At 42.0% G+C, this 16,179-nt stretch overlaps 1 protein-coding gene and 1 long non-coding RNA gene across 2 annotated transcripts; one reads left to right on the plus strand and one right to left on the minus strand.

The window, feature by feature from the left end:
• Nucleotides 1-9,176: 9,176 nt before the first annotated feature.
• Nucleotides 9,177-13,651, minus strand: LOC134198148 (uncharacterized). The gene is made up of 2 exons (XM_062667489.1): nt 13,156-13,651; nt 9,177-10,052 (listed from the first exon to the last, which is right to left on the minus strand). The coding sequence occupies exons 1-2, from the start codon at nt 13,490-13,492 to the stop codon at nt 9,940-9,942; spliced, it is 450 nt and encodes a 149-aa protein (XP_062523473.1). The 5' UTR covers nt 13,493-13,651; the 3' UTR covers nt 9,177-9,939.
• LOC134198149 (uncharacterized) lies at nt 13,639-15,802 on the plus strand. Its single transcript, XR_009972788.1, has 3 exons — nt 13,639-14,627; nt 14,685-15,040; nt 15,258-15,802. It is a non-coding gene; the product is annotated as an uncharacterized LOC134198149 (long non-coding RNA).
• Nucleotides 15,803-16,179: the final 377 nt, after the last annotated feature.

The raw sequence follows: 16,179 nt of genomic DNA on the forward strand, positions 1-16,179 counted from the left end.
ATGGTCACGCTGGAAACGCGCCTCTTTGAACAGGTCAGGATCGCATACGGCTTGGCAGAAGAGGAGGATCCACGACAAATCTCAACGCTTCTTTGTTGCATGGGCAAGGAAGAAGACGAGGTCCTAAGGGCCAGCTACCACTATTCTGAGGATGACAGCAAGAAATACAACAAAGTAATTGAAACGTTCCAAAAACTTTTCCAAGTCCGTTGCAACGTCATCTTTGAACGCACACGTTTCCATCGAAGGAGCCAGCACGTCCACGAGTTGATCGAGCAGTACATAACAGCGCTCTACTCACTGGCTGACACTTGCAAATTTGCGGCATGGATGGAAGACATGATTCGCGACAGAACCGTCGTGGGAATTAACAGTGACCAGGCCTCGCTAGCGCGTATTGTAAACAAAGGAATTTGTGGCGAAAGAATGGTTTGGTGTTGCGTGGCTGCAGAATGCACCAATTCGCGCAAGTCATACGCAATCGTGTTTCGATTTCCGAAGATCCCAAGCTAAGAAAAGAATGGGAATCGCAAAATATTGAGGACAATTGCAGAGACGTTTGTGTCGTCCAGGCAACTGCTACCGACAAAGCGTCTTACTGCGTGGACAGGAGTCTGCAGTAGCCACTTTTAACTTGATTGCTTCGAGATACGTACAGCCAGGTCTATTCAACAGCTTGGTCTGGGTTCCAGAAGAGCGAAATCGAGGCCACCATTTTCCATCTACCTGCCTCCACACTTCAAGGTCGTAGCACTCTGGAACCTTTGCAAAAGAAAAGGAGAGAGGTAATTGAGAAGCGGGAAGGTAAGGAAGACTCTCATGCAGGACTAAATGTATTGCAAATGACTAAGAGAGGTCAGATTCTTGATGACTATATACAGACTCGCCTCTTGATCATCATGTGTAGTAAATGCAGTCGTATGCGTACCAGTATACTGTACAGTGAAATCAAACCTTGTGTCAACGCGAATTCAACGTACGTACTTCAAATCATTTTGTTTTCTTTCACACGTACAGCACTTTAGAGTTTTGCATGAACTCACCAGTACACTTTGCCACTATTGTTGCTAGTATTCGACATTATTAGCGTGTCATTACTTGAGACAACCTCAAATCCATTTTGACAGCACACGTACTTCACACGAGTACGTATCCATCATCTCACAACCGCAGCTGAGACCTGTGAATGTTGTTTACTTACCCGGATGTGCATCAACTACGTAGCTAACTCCTACTTCTACTTGCAATGATAACAGGCTATCGGGTAGCTTGTCCTCTTTCTCGTCCGCGTCCAAGGCAGCAGGCGATCTCAAAGCTTCAAACGCATTGTCGCTGAACTCAAACCTGTGTGGTCTAATCACTACGTATACTGATTAATGGTTCCCAGCAGATCTTCTTCATCCTGCGATTAATGCGATGACGAAACGTTATCATAACGTAAAAACCTCCAGAGGATTCTTCAGAAGACTCGCTGTTGCTGCCCTCGCCTCCACCCTAGCAGCGTTGCCTTGGATATAAAGATTTAGTCAATTTTACAGGCCGCTGACAATACAGACGCACACGCGTCTCCTTTCAGTGACGTCACACTACACCACGCCCGTTATCGGAAGTTAAAAAACCGAAGCAACTTTGACGTGCTACATCTCAGCGAAGACTTAACTTAAAAATCTAAAACTATTTTTCCTGTCACCTATGCAAATAGAACTATCAATTTCCAACATAAATGAATTTTTGATTTTTGCGTTGCAGTTACCCTTTAAGTGCTCCAGAGCTATTTCAATGCAGAATGAGTGTCAAGATTACCAAGAATTCTGTGCCATATGGATAATGTTTTGATATTCGGCTCAAACCAGGCTGAACACGATGTCAGATTGGCTAATGTCTTAACTCGAATTCAAGAAACAGGAGTTACACTCAATACATCCAACTGCAAGTTTATTGTACCCACTCACAAATTTTTGGGTCATGTGATTGACGCAATAAAAAGAATACGACCAGATCCAGAAAAGGTCGAAACCATTCGAGATCTGCAACGTCTCAAAAACGTCTTTGATATGCGAAGATGTACGGGCATTGTGAACCAACTAAGCAAGTATTCACCAAATATTGCAGAGATTAGTCAACCCTTACTGGAGTTTCTGAGTTCTAAGCGCTCTTGGTTGTGGGAGCATCCTCAAGAACAGGCCTTCACACAGCTGAAAGAGGAACTGATAAGTCCTACCGTTTTTGGGTTATATGAACCACGGAGAAACATCAAAGTTTCTGCAAACACTTCATCTCATGGGCTAGGTGCAGTGCTACTCCAGGCAACAATCAACGGAGACACGTGGAAATCAGTTGCATATGTCTCTCGTTCAATGACAGAAACAAAGAAACGATATGATGAGATCGAAAAAGGAACATTAGCTGCGTCATGGACATGTGACAAGTTCTCAGACTATGTACTAGGTCAAAAATTTCATATTGAGACAGACCATAAGCCACTGTTTCGTTGTTGACGAGAAAGCATATCGACAGCTTACCTCCACAAATTGTCTGATTTCGACTTCGTTCAGCACGTTATGACTACTCCATCAGCCACATACTAGGACAATTGCTCCATACTGCTGATACTCGGTTCAGAGCTGCGTTACCAACCACCGTTCATCTAGACTTACTTAGAGAAGAAGTTAAGGTATTCATTGAATCGTTACTTTCAAAGCTTCCCGCCACAGAGGATAAGCTACAGGGATACAGAGAAGCTCAAGTTGACGATTGCAATTGCTCAGAGGTAATGCTATTTTGCAAATAAGGCTGACCAAACAGGTTCCCAGCAAACACACCTCTGATACCTTACTGGAAAGTTCGATCTCAAATTTCAGAATACAACTGTCTTTCGATGTACAACAATCGTGTTGTTATTCCAAGTATCATGCAAAGAGATGTCCTGACACAAATCCATGAAGGAGATCAGGGAATTACTTTATGTAATCTACGAGCCAACTCGTTAGTATGGTGATATCAAGACAACTCGTACAGATGATACAACATTGTGGTCCATGTCAAAGAGATAGTCGAGGTGTAAAGATTTTGATACCCACTGAACGGGCAGATTATTCTTTCTAAGCAATAGGTTCAGACTTACTGGAATTTAGAAAAGTACACTATCTGATCGTGGTCAACTATTTTTCGAGATATCCAAAGCAGATAAAGTTGTCGTCTACTACATCGAACAGCATCCTTCATGCTTTGAAAGCAATCTTTCCCCGACATGGCCTCGCAGAGATTCTAAGGAGTGACAATGGTTCTCAATACTCTTGTCACGAAATGAGAGAGTTTGCGGCAGCTTATGGCTTTACACGCATCACCAGCAATCCAAGATATCCACAAAGCATTGGCCTTGCAGAAAGAATGGTAAAGTCTGTTAAACAACTACTACAACGATCCAAGGATCCACATCTAGCGCTTCCAAGCTACAGGACAACTCCTTTTCCATAGTGCAACATCAGTGCATCAGAACTTCTCATGGGTAGCCGCCTGAGGACCAACTTACCACAAGTTTCTGAATTGCCAAATCCTCAATGGCCGTATTTGAAAACATTTTGCAACGTTGACAAGCAATTCAAACAGAAACAGATGGAATATTTTGACAAACGACATTGAGCCAAAGACCTCCCAGAATTACCAACCTACACAGAAGTTTGGATAACTTCCGAGAGAAAGTAGAAGACAGGAACAATAGTTTCCAAGTTCTCCACTTTGGGCACGATCCTATAGTGTTGAAACCAGTACTGGAACATTCAGACAAAACAGATCCACATTATGCCCACTGGATCTGGAGCAGTTATCCTGCATGGCGGCAGACTCCTTCAGTCAGAGGTCCACAGTTCCTCTACCTCAAACAGGCCAACGACACGTCTTCAGACAAGAACCAATGTCAGACCGCCTGAAAGGCTAGACTTGTAGAAGGGAAGATGTAGTGCGAGCTGATAATAGCGTATGAAAGTACGTATGAGCGAACTTGTCTAAAACTAGATTGCGTACGTTATATTGTGTTCATAGAGCACTGCCAATTAACCAGCACAACACTACAAAAGAAACTTTCTTTCCGCTCTTTACAGTAATCTCTACTCGGATGACACAATGTACGATACCTGGACAGTCGGGTTTGTGTTGTTTGAGGTCTGGTCGCGTGTATCCGTGTACAAACAGTTAATAGAAGAACATACGATGTGTATCCTTGCTTCGATCGTTGGGTACGCGGTTGATACTTTTGATCAAGGTGTAGTGTTGCTTGAGTCCTAAGAGAAGAAAGTTGATACTAATGGGTAACTTAGACTTTGATTACCTGAGCAGGGAGATAGATACCTTTGCACCATCTGAAGACGTTGACAGCTAGTCTGGGGTTTTGCTTATTCACGAGAACTATTTGTTTGATAGGAGGTGGTTCTTGAACACCATTACAACGCAGTCCATCGTGTGTCAGGTATTGCTGAGTCGCTGAGAGTGGTCGTGTGCTGTAAAGAGGGCCTGACGCAGAGCCCATCGTATACAGCTGTCGTCTTTATTTTTGACGTCAGGAGTTGACGATAGCCCTTTTGTTTTGCACTTCTTGAGAGTGAAAGATAAGAGACGCGGTAGAGTGATTGGTTTCGTGCAGGGTAGAGTTGAAATCGTATAATGCCATCATCACCTGTTTATCTCGTTCTTTCCTTGGTGAACCGTTTCAGTGTTCCACCATGTGTTTTAATCCCTTGTCCAACGATTCTGATACCTCGTCGGCTGTAAGAAGAGGTTCTGTTCTACTTCTGAGTCTCGGTTCATTCCATTTGTCGAGTCCTTCCTTTTGTGATTGCAAAAACGAACTTCCAGAAGCAGTTGGAATTTCACACCGTTTAGTTATAGGATCTCTTTAGCGAGCTTTTAATAAATCTGTGAACACGCATTTTCCAGAAAGGCTTGTGGATCGTGTTCATCTGTCCCATTCATCTGCCAACATCGGGAAAATTGCCTACAACGTGAGGTATGCGTTTTCACGCAGCTAATGTGTGTTTCACACGCGGGGTAAGTCTCACAAGTAGAGCAGATGGATTTCAAACATTGAGCTGGAGTGGTCTTCACAAGTGGAGAGGCTGAGTTGCACACTGGATGAGCACTTCACACATAGAGCTGCATTTGGTTTCAAACGTGGAGTGGTTACAACCACTGGGTAGTCTGAGGTCGGCTTCACACGTGGAGTAGCACGTGGAGTTGGTAAACGAACTTGTCTCTCAAATCGTTGTGTCATAGATGACTCAATGACATCAATGCAATCACCATACTGCTTAGAACCCATCAAGCCCTTAGCTGGCTGAGAGTTCAATCGTTGTATTAACGCTTCCATCTTTGTATATACTGTACAACAGTTACTCATTTCTCTAACAGGGCGCAATTGTAAGCACTCTTGATACAGATGTCACGCAAAATTAACGTTCTTCTATATAGTATATATTATTTGTCTAATGAAGGTAGATTACACTTTTATCACCAAGGAAAGAATGACTCTCTCTACGTTGCGTGCTACTTTTGTAGTTAACAGGTATACGTGATGTGCACTTGGGATTTCCCAATGACTGGGTCTTACCAGTTTAGACCGGATCACTAGCTTTTGGTCTACTTTCGCTATATTTTTGGTCAGGTTACTGTTTATTCTCAGTAACAAAGGTAAGAGTTCCGGTGTATTTCTGACTATTTCCGGTTTATTTTCTGTACACTTTCTAAAAATATCCTATTATGGCATTTGCGTGCCCTATTACACAAAATAATTGCCTGGACTTCCATAGATATAGTCCGTAGCTGGGTGTACATACCCTCGAGCTAATAGCCGTTTATGTCTCGGGACCCGAGTGAGGGTGCGCGCCCTCAACAAGAAAATATAGTAGACAGACAAATTTAAAGCATACATTAGACTCGCGGACGGGAGGTAGTGGGTGAAACAGCACAATAATAGACAATGACGTAAGATTGACAACTACCTACACTCAGACGACTTCGTGCAAGCAGTATTAGCTGAATACAACTCTTACAGATGTGGGCCATGCAAGCCGTATCATCTTCTCATAACACTTAGCGAGATTGTCCAGAACCGGTATTCTTTAGATTACTTGCGAATGTGTCTAAATGTACTTGAAATATACTGTATTTAGGTTTCGCGCTGTTCAGACGCTAATCAAACACACATTGACTGTATTTATCATTCTGATTTCAGTGTAGCTTCCGTATTGACTTGTTGACGTCGAACGTGCGTCATTAGAACAATTTAGCACATAGTTTACTAGCGATAACAGGCGGAAAAATTTAACACCTGCGCGCGTGCTTAATTGATTGATTGGTCGGTTGCTTGGGCATTGATCTATGGCCGGTATTTTACTAAACTCAACGTTTCTCGCGTCGGTAAATAATTATTAGATTATAGTACATTGACCTTTATAGCACTGATTTGCAAAGCCACGTGAACACATCATTACATACCAATTGGCGAGCGCAGCAAATCTGTCTCTTGTCACGTCAACTGTATAAATTGGCGATAAACTATATAGAGGTTATATCTGTTAGTTTTATGTTTTCTACATGCTGTTGAATACAGTTGTAGAATATAATAAACATGTGTCTACATCTATATCTAAAAAAGAGCTGTGTGCGTGCGTGTGTGTTTTTTTTTTTTTGTGTGTGTGTGTGTGTGTGTGTGTGTGTGTGTGTGTGTGTGTGTGTGTGTGTGTGTGTGTGTGTGTGTGTGTGTGTGTGTGTGTGTGTGTGTTCTCGGATGTCTGATGGTGGTGCCGTAGTTAGCTGAGCTCCGCGTTGCTTGCCTCTCATAATTCAATTGATTACGTTCTGGATGCACCCGGGAGACTGACAACTGTTGGCTGTCCCGGACTTCGGTTAATCAGCAGAAACATGGTTTCGTGAAAGTGAGTGTACAGTCTGCATAACAGGGCTTCCACTGAAACCTCTTCGTGTGCAAAACTTATCTGCGTAACGTCTCAGTCAATCTGCTCAACTTAGCTTTAGTTCGTTGTTTCAACTAAAATGTGTGTGTGTGTGTGTGTGTGTGTGTGTGTGTGTGTGTGTGTGTGTGTGTGTGTGTTTGTGTGTGCGTGTGCGTGTGTGCATGTTCTTCGTGTGTCTTCCGCGTCCGAGATTTGTAGAACTTGGATCGCGCGCGCCGATTCTGTACTGGTCGACGTTGAAGGGACAGGAATTCTTTGAGTGTACGAGGCCCCTTTCGAATGGTCAACTTCCGTGTAAAATTTCTTGACGACGCGAACTCTACAACCTTCCATTTCATACGAACGCCCGCCCGCCGATCCGCCTGGACAAGTCGCTGCTGACTGTACGCATTACTGTTCTTCGCAACGCTTCTGGCAAATGAAAATTTCTGAACGATTGAAGCCGCTAGCAGTAGTATATCTGGCGTCAAAAGGATAGCACCTCACCTCCTCATTTTTCGCCTTGTCGTCGGGTCTTTGCACCCCCTTTGGCAGCTATAATCCGTTCTGAGATTTCCTTCGACTCGAGCTACGTTTTTGCTTGTTTTGAGACATCCTTTCCAATACAAATGACAATTTTTCCGACATTGGGCTACCATTCCTCAAATACAAACGTCCTTTTTCCAGGGAGGCACACTCCGACGACCTGTTGCACTCCCACAACTCGTCGCACTTCGAGAACCTATCGCAGACCGATTATCGCAAAGCTATGTATGGATAGAGAACAAACGTTCGTGCCGGCACACCTAGAGATTGGGTTGCTTTAAACCGCAGACTGCAGACTACGCACACTGCTGACTGCAGAATGCAGACTATGAAATCGGGACTTTGGCGGCCTCATACGCATGCGTACATACTTAGACATGAGATGTGTTCTACCTTTCGCATGTTGATGTGTTCTACCGCCGGCATCGCGCTTTAACAGGACATGTTGGCAGTGAGAGTTTTTAACTCATCATGTTCAGTAAAACATCAGGGTTAGGCCTTTCCGCAGCTTCTTCTATCTCGATCTATTGCGAGCGGCACATCTAGGTCATCTAGCTAGATATACAAGCCCGTCGATCGCATGCGACAACTAGCTAGTGAAACTAGCTGCAGGCGACCAACGCATCACAGAGTCTGTTTGCAAAATATATTTGTTGCTATAGTGTGTAGTAAAGCGAAATTTGGAATCGCGAGTTTAAAAATGGAGATACTAACAAACTTAGAAATTGAAAACAAGAAATGCAAGAAATACAATCTTAAAATTGTAAATGTCTAATGTAAAATTTTAAATACTAAATTTTGAAAATTAAAAAATTAAGCATTAGCAAAATGAATCTAGTGCAAAAATTAAAAATGTAGAAATAAGAAATTAGAAACGTAAGTATTAGAATGAAAATTTAGACGGCCGCCAGTACGCTGCATGTAGAGAAATTATGCCCTTCCGGCACCATTAATTCTTACATTAAAAAATTGAAATGCAACAATTTCCGTGATCTTCACTGTCCTAGCAATTTTAAATAATTTCTAGACGATGCTTAATTGTTTGATACTAGCGAGTATAGCTGCATGATTTTTTCAAGTAGATCGCTATCCCAGTTATTCATTGTTTTCAACTCACGCTTCTACCACAATCATGCACACAATATCAACAGAAACATTTTAAAGATGAAGAAACACTAGATTGTCTGGTCGCCTGGTTTCAATTTCAGTAGCTGGAGCTGTCGCATGCGATCTACGTACGCCGTACACGTTGGCAAAGATCGAGATACAATCAGCTTCGAAAAGGCTTAGCCGTATTGTGTCATTAAACATGATGCTGAACTACAAATTCTCACTGCCAGCAGTTGAAGTGCAAGGCCGGGAACATCAACCAGTGAAGGTATGTGCATAAGTATGTGAGCATGCGTTTCAGAACGTCAAAGTCCCCATTCCGTCTGCAGTCTGCAGTCTGCGTAGTCTGCAGTCTGCTATTTGCAGCAACCCCTCGAGATATTGATCTTCTACAATTTTTCCAAGGCCAACCACAGATAGTACGACTCCATCCTTCTAGTCGCACAGGCAGACGCTTCTATACACACCCCAGGTAGGAGGAGAACGGTCCGATTGTCTGTTGGGCCAATAAGCATATTCAGACTCCTGTTCGATTCTGGATCGAGTCGATACTGTACCGATGCGAAACAGACCGCTTACCTCCAGGCTACAACAGACGACGACACAATACATGACCAAGACCAAGCGCTTCGCACTCAAGTCCGCTACCTACGAGTAACTCGCAAAAACCAACGAGCTAGTCGGACCGATGCAACAAACGCTATGCACTGTTTGCTTTCGACATGAAAAGATTCGACGCTCCTTTCGGTCCCTAAGGCAGTCGGAAAGCCATACTACCCAGAGTACGCATACTTTCGATACAGAGCTTTGTAAATTGTACTCGAGTAGTACGATATCTCAAGAGGACTCCAATAGTACATCCTCTCGTGTAGTGTGGTTACTTCTACTTTTGCCACGTTTCGTAGACGATACGACGCAATACCAGCCTAGACTATATATAGCCTACATAAACAGCTCGAATATAGATCTGTCCTCCTATACACATGGTTCCAAAATCTATCTCGACCACTCGTTCCGACACGTAACCTTCGGTAATTATCTCGTTTTTAGCTGCCACTCCCTCTTTGTAATAGCAACACTATCCTCAACGTGCCCATAAAATAACTAGTAATAACACAATTAAACAATGCAGTTATGCTTTTCTCCTTTAAAGCACGTACGGTTACTATAAATTACTGTATATGAATTGACAATTAATTAATAAATCTACTTCTAAAGCGATAATGAATTAGCAAGTAGTGAGCACAATGACATTATAAAGCATAAAACTAATGGGTACAATTAGTAGGTTAGATTTTTCCAATACCTTATAATATCTAAAATATAGATATAATCTCTAGATTGACGTATTAAATACAAAATTTGGATACTTACCTGATTGCTGATGTTTAGTACACTGTTGTGGTTTCTCTGTACTATCTGTCGTTGATCTCAATGACGATATTGCAGCTGAAAAAATACGGAAGTAAAGAAAACCTAAATTTAACTTCAAATACCAATTTAGGCAAGATTAAACCAAGCCCTTCAACAAACGTTGGCCGACTTTGTGGGCTTAAGACAGCAATAATGAAGCGCACCATTAATGAGACTGATAGTCATTGTAATCATGTTTTGCCGATTTTAGTCCATTCTATCTTAAACCTTTCATTTATGAGCGAGCTGATTGTTAATTAAAGAAGACTAGCTTACATATTTCAAATGTTGTTGACAGGAAAAACAGACAGACAGACAGACAGACAGACAGACAGACAGACATGCATACATACATACCTACATACATACATACATACATACATACATACATACATATATACGTACTTACATACATACATACATACATACATACATACATACATACAAACATACATACAGACAGACAGACAGACAGACAGACAGACAGACAGACAGACAGACAGACAGACAGACAGACAGACAGACAGACAGACAGACAGACTGAAAGACAGAAAGATAGACAGACAAACAGACAGACAGACAGACAGACAGACAGACAGACAGACAGACAGACAGAAAGGCTGACAGACAAGACAGATAAAAAGAGAAAAAAGGAGACAGACAAACAGACAGACAAAGAGAGAAAATGAGAGACAGACAGACAGACAGACAGAAGACAGACATACAGACTAAAACAGTCTGACAGACAGATAGACAGATAGATAGACAGACAAAATGATTTTAACGAGGACATCTACTTTCCAATATGTAGTATACACAGTTAGTTGCTATAAGGACACTTCATTGCCACAAGCAATTAACGGTATTGCTATTTTATCCTAGTTCATGTTTGAAAATGCATGTGGTTTGACAGAGAGGTGGACAGACAGACAGACAGACAGATATAGACAGACAGACCGACCGACACACAGACAGACAAACAGACAGACCGATAGACGGACAGACAAACAGACAGCCATACATACAGACAAAGAGAGAGAAGAGAGAGACAGACAGAGAGACAGACATCCACGTTATCCAGAAGACAAACAGACACTGTTCAGTATTTTGTTCTTTAATTATCATTGTAAGACCTTGCTAGAGTCAAATGTAGTGTATCGCGTGCTTTGCTTAATTTGATTTAACCTGCAATAGTTGTGATTTATGAAATATAATACCATTGACAAACAGAAAGACAAACAGACAGACAAATGATTTTAACAAGGACATCTATGTTACTATATGTAGTATATATAGTTAAGGGCTTTAGGCACACTTTATTGCCACAAGCAATTAACGGTATTGCTATTTTATCCTGGTTCATGTTTGAAAATACATGTGATTTGACAGACAGATAAACCGAAAAAACAGACAGATGGACAGAAACAGACAGACCAACAGTCAGACAGACAGACAGACAAAGACAGACAGCCAGCCAAGCAGCCAGCCAGCCAACCAGACATAAAGGCAGACAAACAGACAGACAAAAAGACAGACAGACAAACAGACAGACAGACAGACAGACAGACAGACAGACAGACAGACAGACAGACAGACAGACAGACAGATAGACAGATAGACAGATAGACAGACATGCAGATAGACAGATAGACAGACATGCAGATAGACAGACAGACAGACAGACAGACAAATAGAGAAAGGAATAGAGACAAACAGACAGACAGACAGACAGACAGACAGACAGACAGACCAAACGCTGCAGAGTTCCTTGACTTTTGGCGAAAAAGATTCTCCCTTCAGCTGCAAAAATGCAATGCCAAAGTCATACTGAGGAAGATGGCAAGCTTGTCAAGTGACACAAGTAGCGCTAAGTACTCAACCCAGTTCTTTAGCCACTAGGCTGACCTGGGTTATCTTTTAAGTTAAGTTGTTACTGTTTTTTAGTGCTTTTTCCTGTGTACTGTAGCACCTAAAACATTATGTCATTGCCTAGCACTCTTTGTATGATAGATGAATGTTTGAAAATATATGTGAAAGACAGACAGACAGACAGGCAGACAGACAGACAGACAGACGGACGGACGGACGGACAGACAGACAGACAAACTAACAGACAGACAGACTGACAGAAAGACAGACAGACTGACAGAAAGACAGACAGAGAGCCAGGCAGAAAAACAAAGAGAGAAAGAAAGAGACAGACAAACAGACAGACAGGCAGACCGACAGACTGACAGAAAGACAGATAGACATACAGACAAAGTGATTTTAACAAGGACATCTATGTTCCTATATGTAGTATATATAGTTACTTGCTTTAGGTACACTCTTGACATAAACAATTAACGGTATTGCTATTTTATCCTAATTCATGTTTAAAAATACATGTGATTTGACATACAAGTAGACAGACAAATAGACAGACAAACAAACCGACAGACAAACAGACAGACAGACAGACTAAAAATAAAGTAAAGACAGACAGACAGCCATCCATCCAGCCAGCCAGCCAGCCATCTAGACAGACAAGCAGACAGACAGACAACAGACATACAGACATACATACAGACAGACAAACAGACATACAGATGGACACAGAGAGAGGTAAATTAACCAAATTATTCTAGCGTTAGCTTTGTTATTTTACTTGCAGCAGCTCTTTGACCTAGGGCTGCTGGACTCTCACGTAGTTGTGCTACTGTTTTTGTCGTAGCTATAATATATGATTTATATGTATTTTGACAGACAGGCAGACGGACAGACAGACAAACATACAAACGGTCAACAAACGCAGCAAAGGCGCGTGCGTGAAATACATATTGTGGCATGTTCGAATAGATAGCAATGAAATATCTATCATCTTTATTGGAATCCACTTTCTATCACAGAAAAATTGTAGCTATTGCATTTCAAATATATCTCAGGTTAGCACAATTGGTATGTACTTTATTGTAACCACAGACCCTAAGCAGTTCTAACCAGGACTATCAATGTAAAAGTAATACAATTGCTGCAGACTGACAAGAGCAACAATTCTCTGTTATGGGTATAATGTTCATGTATTTAACTTAATAAATTAAGTTAAAAGTATCTAGGACACATCGGGCTAATTGCATAGCTTCTAGTACGTTCAACATACCTTTTCTTTGATAAAGCTTACATCGACTCTCAGTGCGACCAGGACGAAGAAGTTTCTCCACATCACATAGACTTTCGTCTCCAACTTCTAGAAGTACGTCGCAAAACTGGTCAAATGATCCGACACATTGATGGCGCAAAACTGTTAGAATTTCCAAGGCCAAATCTGTCTCTGTCTTGGTTGAGTTTTGGAACTTCTGCTCTTCGTCTCGTTTAATGAGGGATTTGCTATACAGTCTGGTTGGAAGTTGATGTCGGCTAGGCCTCAACTGCTCGGCAACCGGTAGTAGGTGAGGCTTCAATTGCAACTCCCATTTGGGATCTATTCCTAAAGCCATTGATAACACGCTGCACCTAAAAATATGCGCAAGAGCAAAAAGAAACGCAGCGCAACTAACAACAGCGAGCTTGTCAATAATCTTGTCACGTGAGGCCTCGCAATTGCTGCGTGTAAAGTTGCGTTGGTTTGTCTCAAGTAGAAAAGTAATAGCTGGCAGCGTGGGAAAAATCTTGAATCTCGCTAACTATACATCGCAACAGATAATTCTGACATCATTAAGAAGTTAGTGATGACGAGAAAACAATATATAGAGCTTGTTTCTGATCAGTATTGTACAACTACATAATTGGCTACTTCCTGTATAGCACGCGATGTGATTACGCCCTCATGACCAATTAGAACGACCACCCGTGACTTCACAACCGCCGCCAGGTCAATTGTGGCATTCTAATCACTACAGGGGTCATCTGTTCCAGAAACAAAGGATTCTTCGCTTTCCGAAGTCTCTTCTTCTTCACGCCATACTTCAATGAGAACACGGTCGACCGCTTCTTCAACTATCCCGTCAGTCTCTCGATAGTGCTTTTCTACTTTTTGAATGACGTGCTTGACACAGTTGGCCCATTTCTCAGCTGTAACCTGCGTAATGCCTTAGGAAGTTAGTGATGACGAGAAGGAAAATATATAGAGCTTGTTTCTGATCAGTATTGTACAACTACCTAATTGGCTACTTCCTGTATAGCACGCGATGTGATTACGCCCTCATGACCAATTAGAACGACCACCCGTGACTTCACACCCGCCGCCAGGTCAATTGTGGCATTCTAATCACTACAGGGGTCATCTGTTCCAGAAACAAAGGATTCTTCGCTTTCCGAAGTCTCTTCTTCTTCACGCCTTACTTCAATGAGAACACGGTCGACCGATTCTTCAACTATCCCGTCGGTCTCTCGATAGTGCTTTTCTACTTTTTGAATGACGTGCTTGACACAGTTGGCCCATTTCTTAGCTGTAACCTGCGTAATGCCTTCTCTCGCAAGCTACTCAATTCCCGCCATGGTGAAATCCTTGTTAGGAGATGCCGCATAGCCCTTGACTTGTGGCCAGACCAGCTCGATCGGGTTCAACTCGCAGTGACCGACAGGCAATCTCAGAACGCCATGACTGTGCTGACTAGCGAAGACGTCAGTCAGGTACTGTGAAGCCGGGTTTCTTGCTTTTATTAGCATGAACATCTCTGCTTTTAACAGTTTCTTGTCGTATGGGATTTCATGCGAATCCAGATACTGGATTATGTCCTTTTTTGAGCTGCTTTTTGTCGGGATTTTCTCAACAACGCTATTAATGATACAGTACTTGGCATTGTCAAGAACAATAACAGAAGTTGCTGGAAGGTTTGGAACCAACCTCTCTCTGAACCACTCCAAAAAGTGGGCCGTGTTCATTTCCTGATGGTAGTCACCGGTGCCTTTCTTTCCTCTGAAAACGATCATTAGAAATCCAACCCTCTTTCCACCCTGCATCGAGAATAATGAGTCTTCCACCGTTTCCTGATGGGACTCTCAAACCTTCTTTGCCATCGTAGTCAGTCCAGCATCGTTCCAAGGTATGGTGCGCGTTGAGCCATGTCTCGTCTAGATACACTATTGGTCTTCCTTCATCTCTGTACTTCTTTATTTGTCTGAGATAGTAATGACGAGCAGCAATAATTCTGTGTTGTTCAACGCTGTTTTCTTGTTGCGTGTTGTATATTTGAAGCCCATTTTCTTGACTGTTTTGAGAAGTGTTTGTTTGCTGTATGAGTAATCTATGTCTTGTTGTAGTGCTAAAATCAGATCCATCGTTGGGAGTTCTCTGTCTGTGTAGAACCGGTGAATTCTACGACGAATGGCTCCTTGAAAGTTGTCAGTCTGCTGTTGGGCAGGACCTTTATAAACCAGACTTCTTGCCTTTCTTTGCGGGACTATGCTCATCTCCTTCAACGTTTACTTGGCGATGAACTCTGAATACAGTGCGTTCAGGTACCTGCATCGTCATTGCCGTTCTTTTTGTTACACTTTCCAGCATGATTGGCCCATCACGCTTCTCTTGCTCAAAGAAGGCATGGATGTTACAGATCATCCGTTTGTGAGAACTTCTGTAGGCATCGATCCTTTTTCTAGAACTTCTTCCTTGAATTGTATCTGAGCTATCTGTAGGAATAGCTACGGATTTTGCAATAACAGTTGAAGACATTATAGCAAATGAGCAAGAAAACACCAAAATTGAGATACTGAATAGATTGAGTGTACTATATAGCTAAATGTATGCGTACATGGAATTTGTGGATGTTACATATGACATAGAGAATGAATGATTCATTACTGCACTTTGTACCATTATGACATCAGGAAAGTGTTTACAGATGAACTCGTTTCCGTTTTGATGTGTAATGTAATCTGTATACCTTCCGTTATGCCCCTCCTAGGCTACTATAACTACATAAGCGTTTGCCGCAATTCCCACACTGCCAGCTATTGCTTTTCCTACTTTTCATAAAAATTGTGGACTGTAAATTTGTGTGAGAACCAAAGCTGTATATAGTATACCGTATATAAATAAAATATTGACGGAGAATATATTTTGACGGATTAGCAGATTTTTAGGAACCGTCAATATAAATCCATTATTAATTTGGCCTCCGGGATATGTTTACGTCATCATGCACTTGGATCAGCAAGGTTGTAGGTAATCCTTGCTTGTCGT

Source organism: Corticium candelabrum, chromosome 2 (assembly GCF_963422355.1).
Source record: "Corticium candelabrum chromosome 2, ooCorCand1.1, whole genome shotgun sequence".
In the NCBI taxonomy this organism is placed as follows: Eukaryota; Metazoa; Porifera; class Homoscleromorpha; order Homosclerophorida; family Plakinidae; genus Corticium; species Corticium candelabrum.

Bases quoted from the DNA above. Each gene is read 5' to 3' on its own strand.
- LOC134198148 (XM_062667489.1), bottom strand. From the start codon at position 13,492: ATGGCTTTAGGAATAGATCCCAAATGGGAGTTGCAATTGAAGCCTCAC. The intron at 10,053-13,155 runs GTATGTTGAACG...GTATTTTTTCAG, and splicing joins TAAGCTTTATCAAAGAAAAG to CTGCAATATCGTCATTGAGA.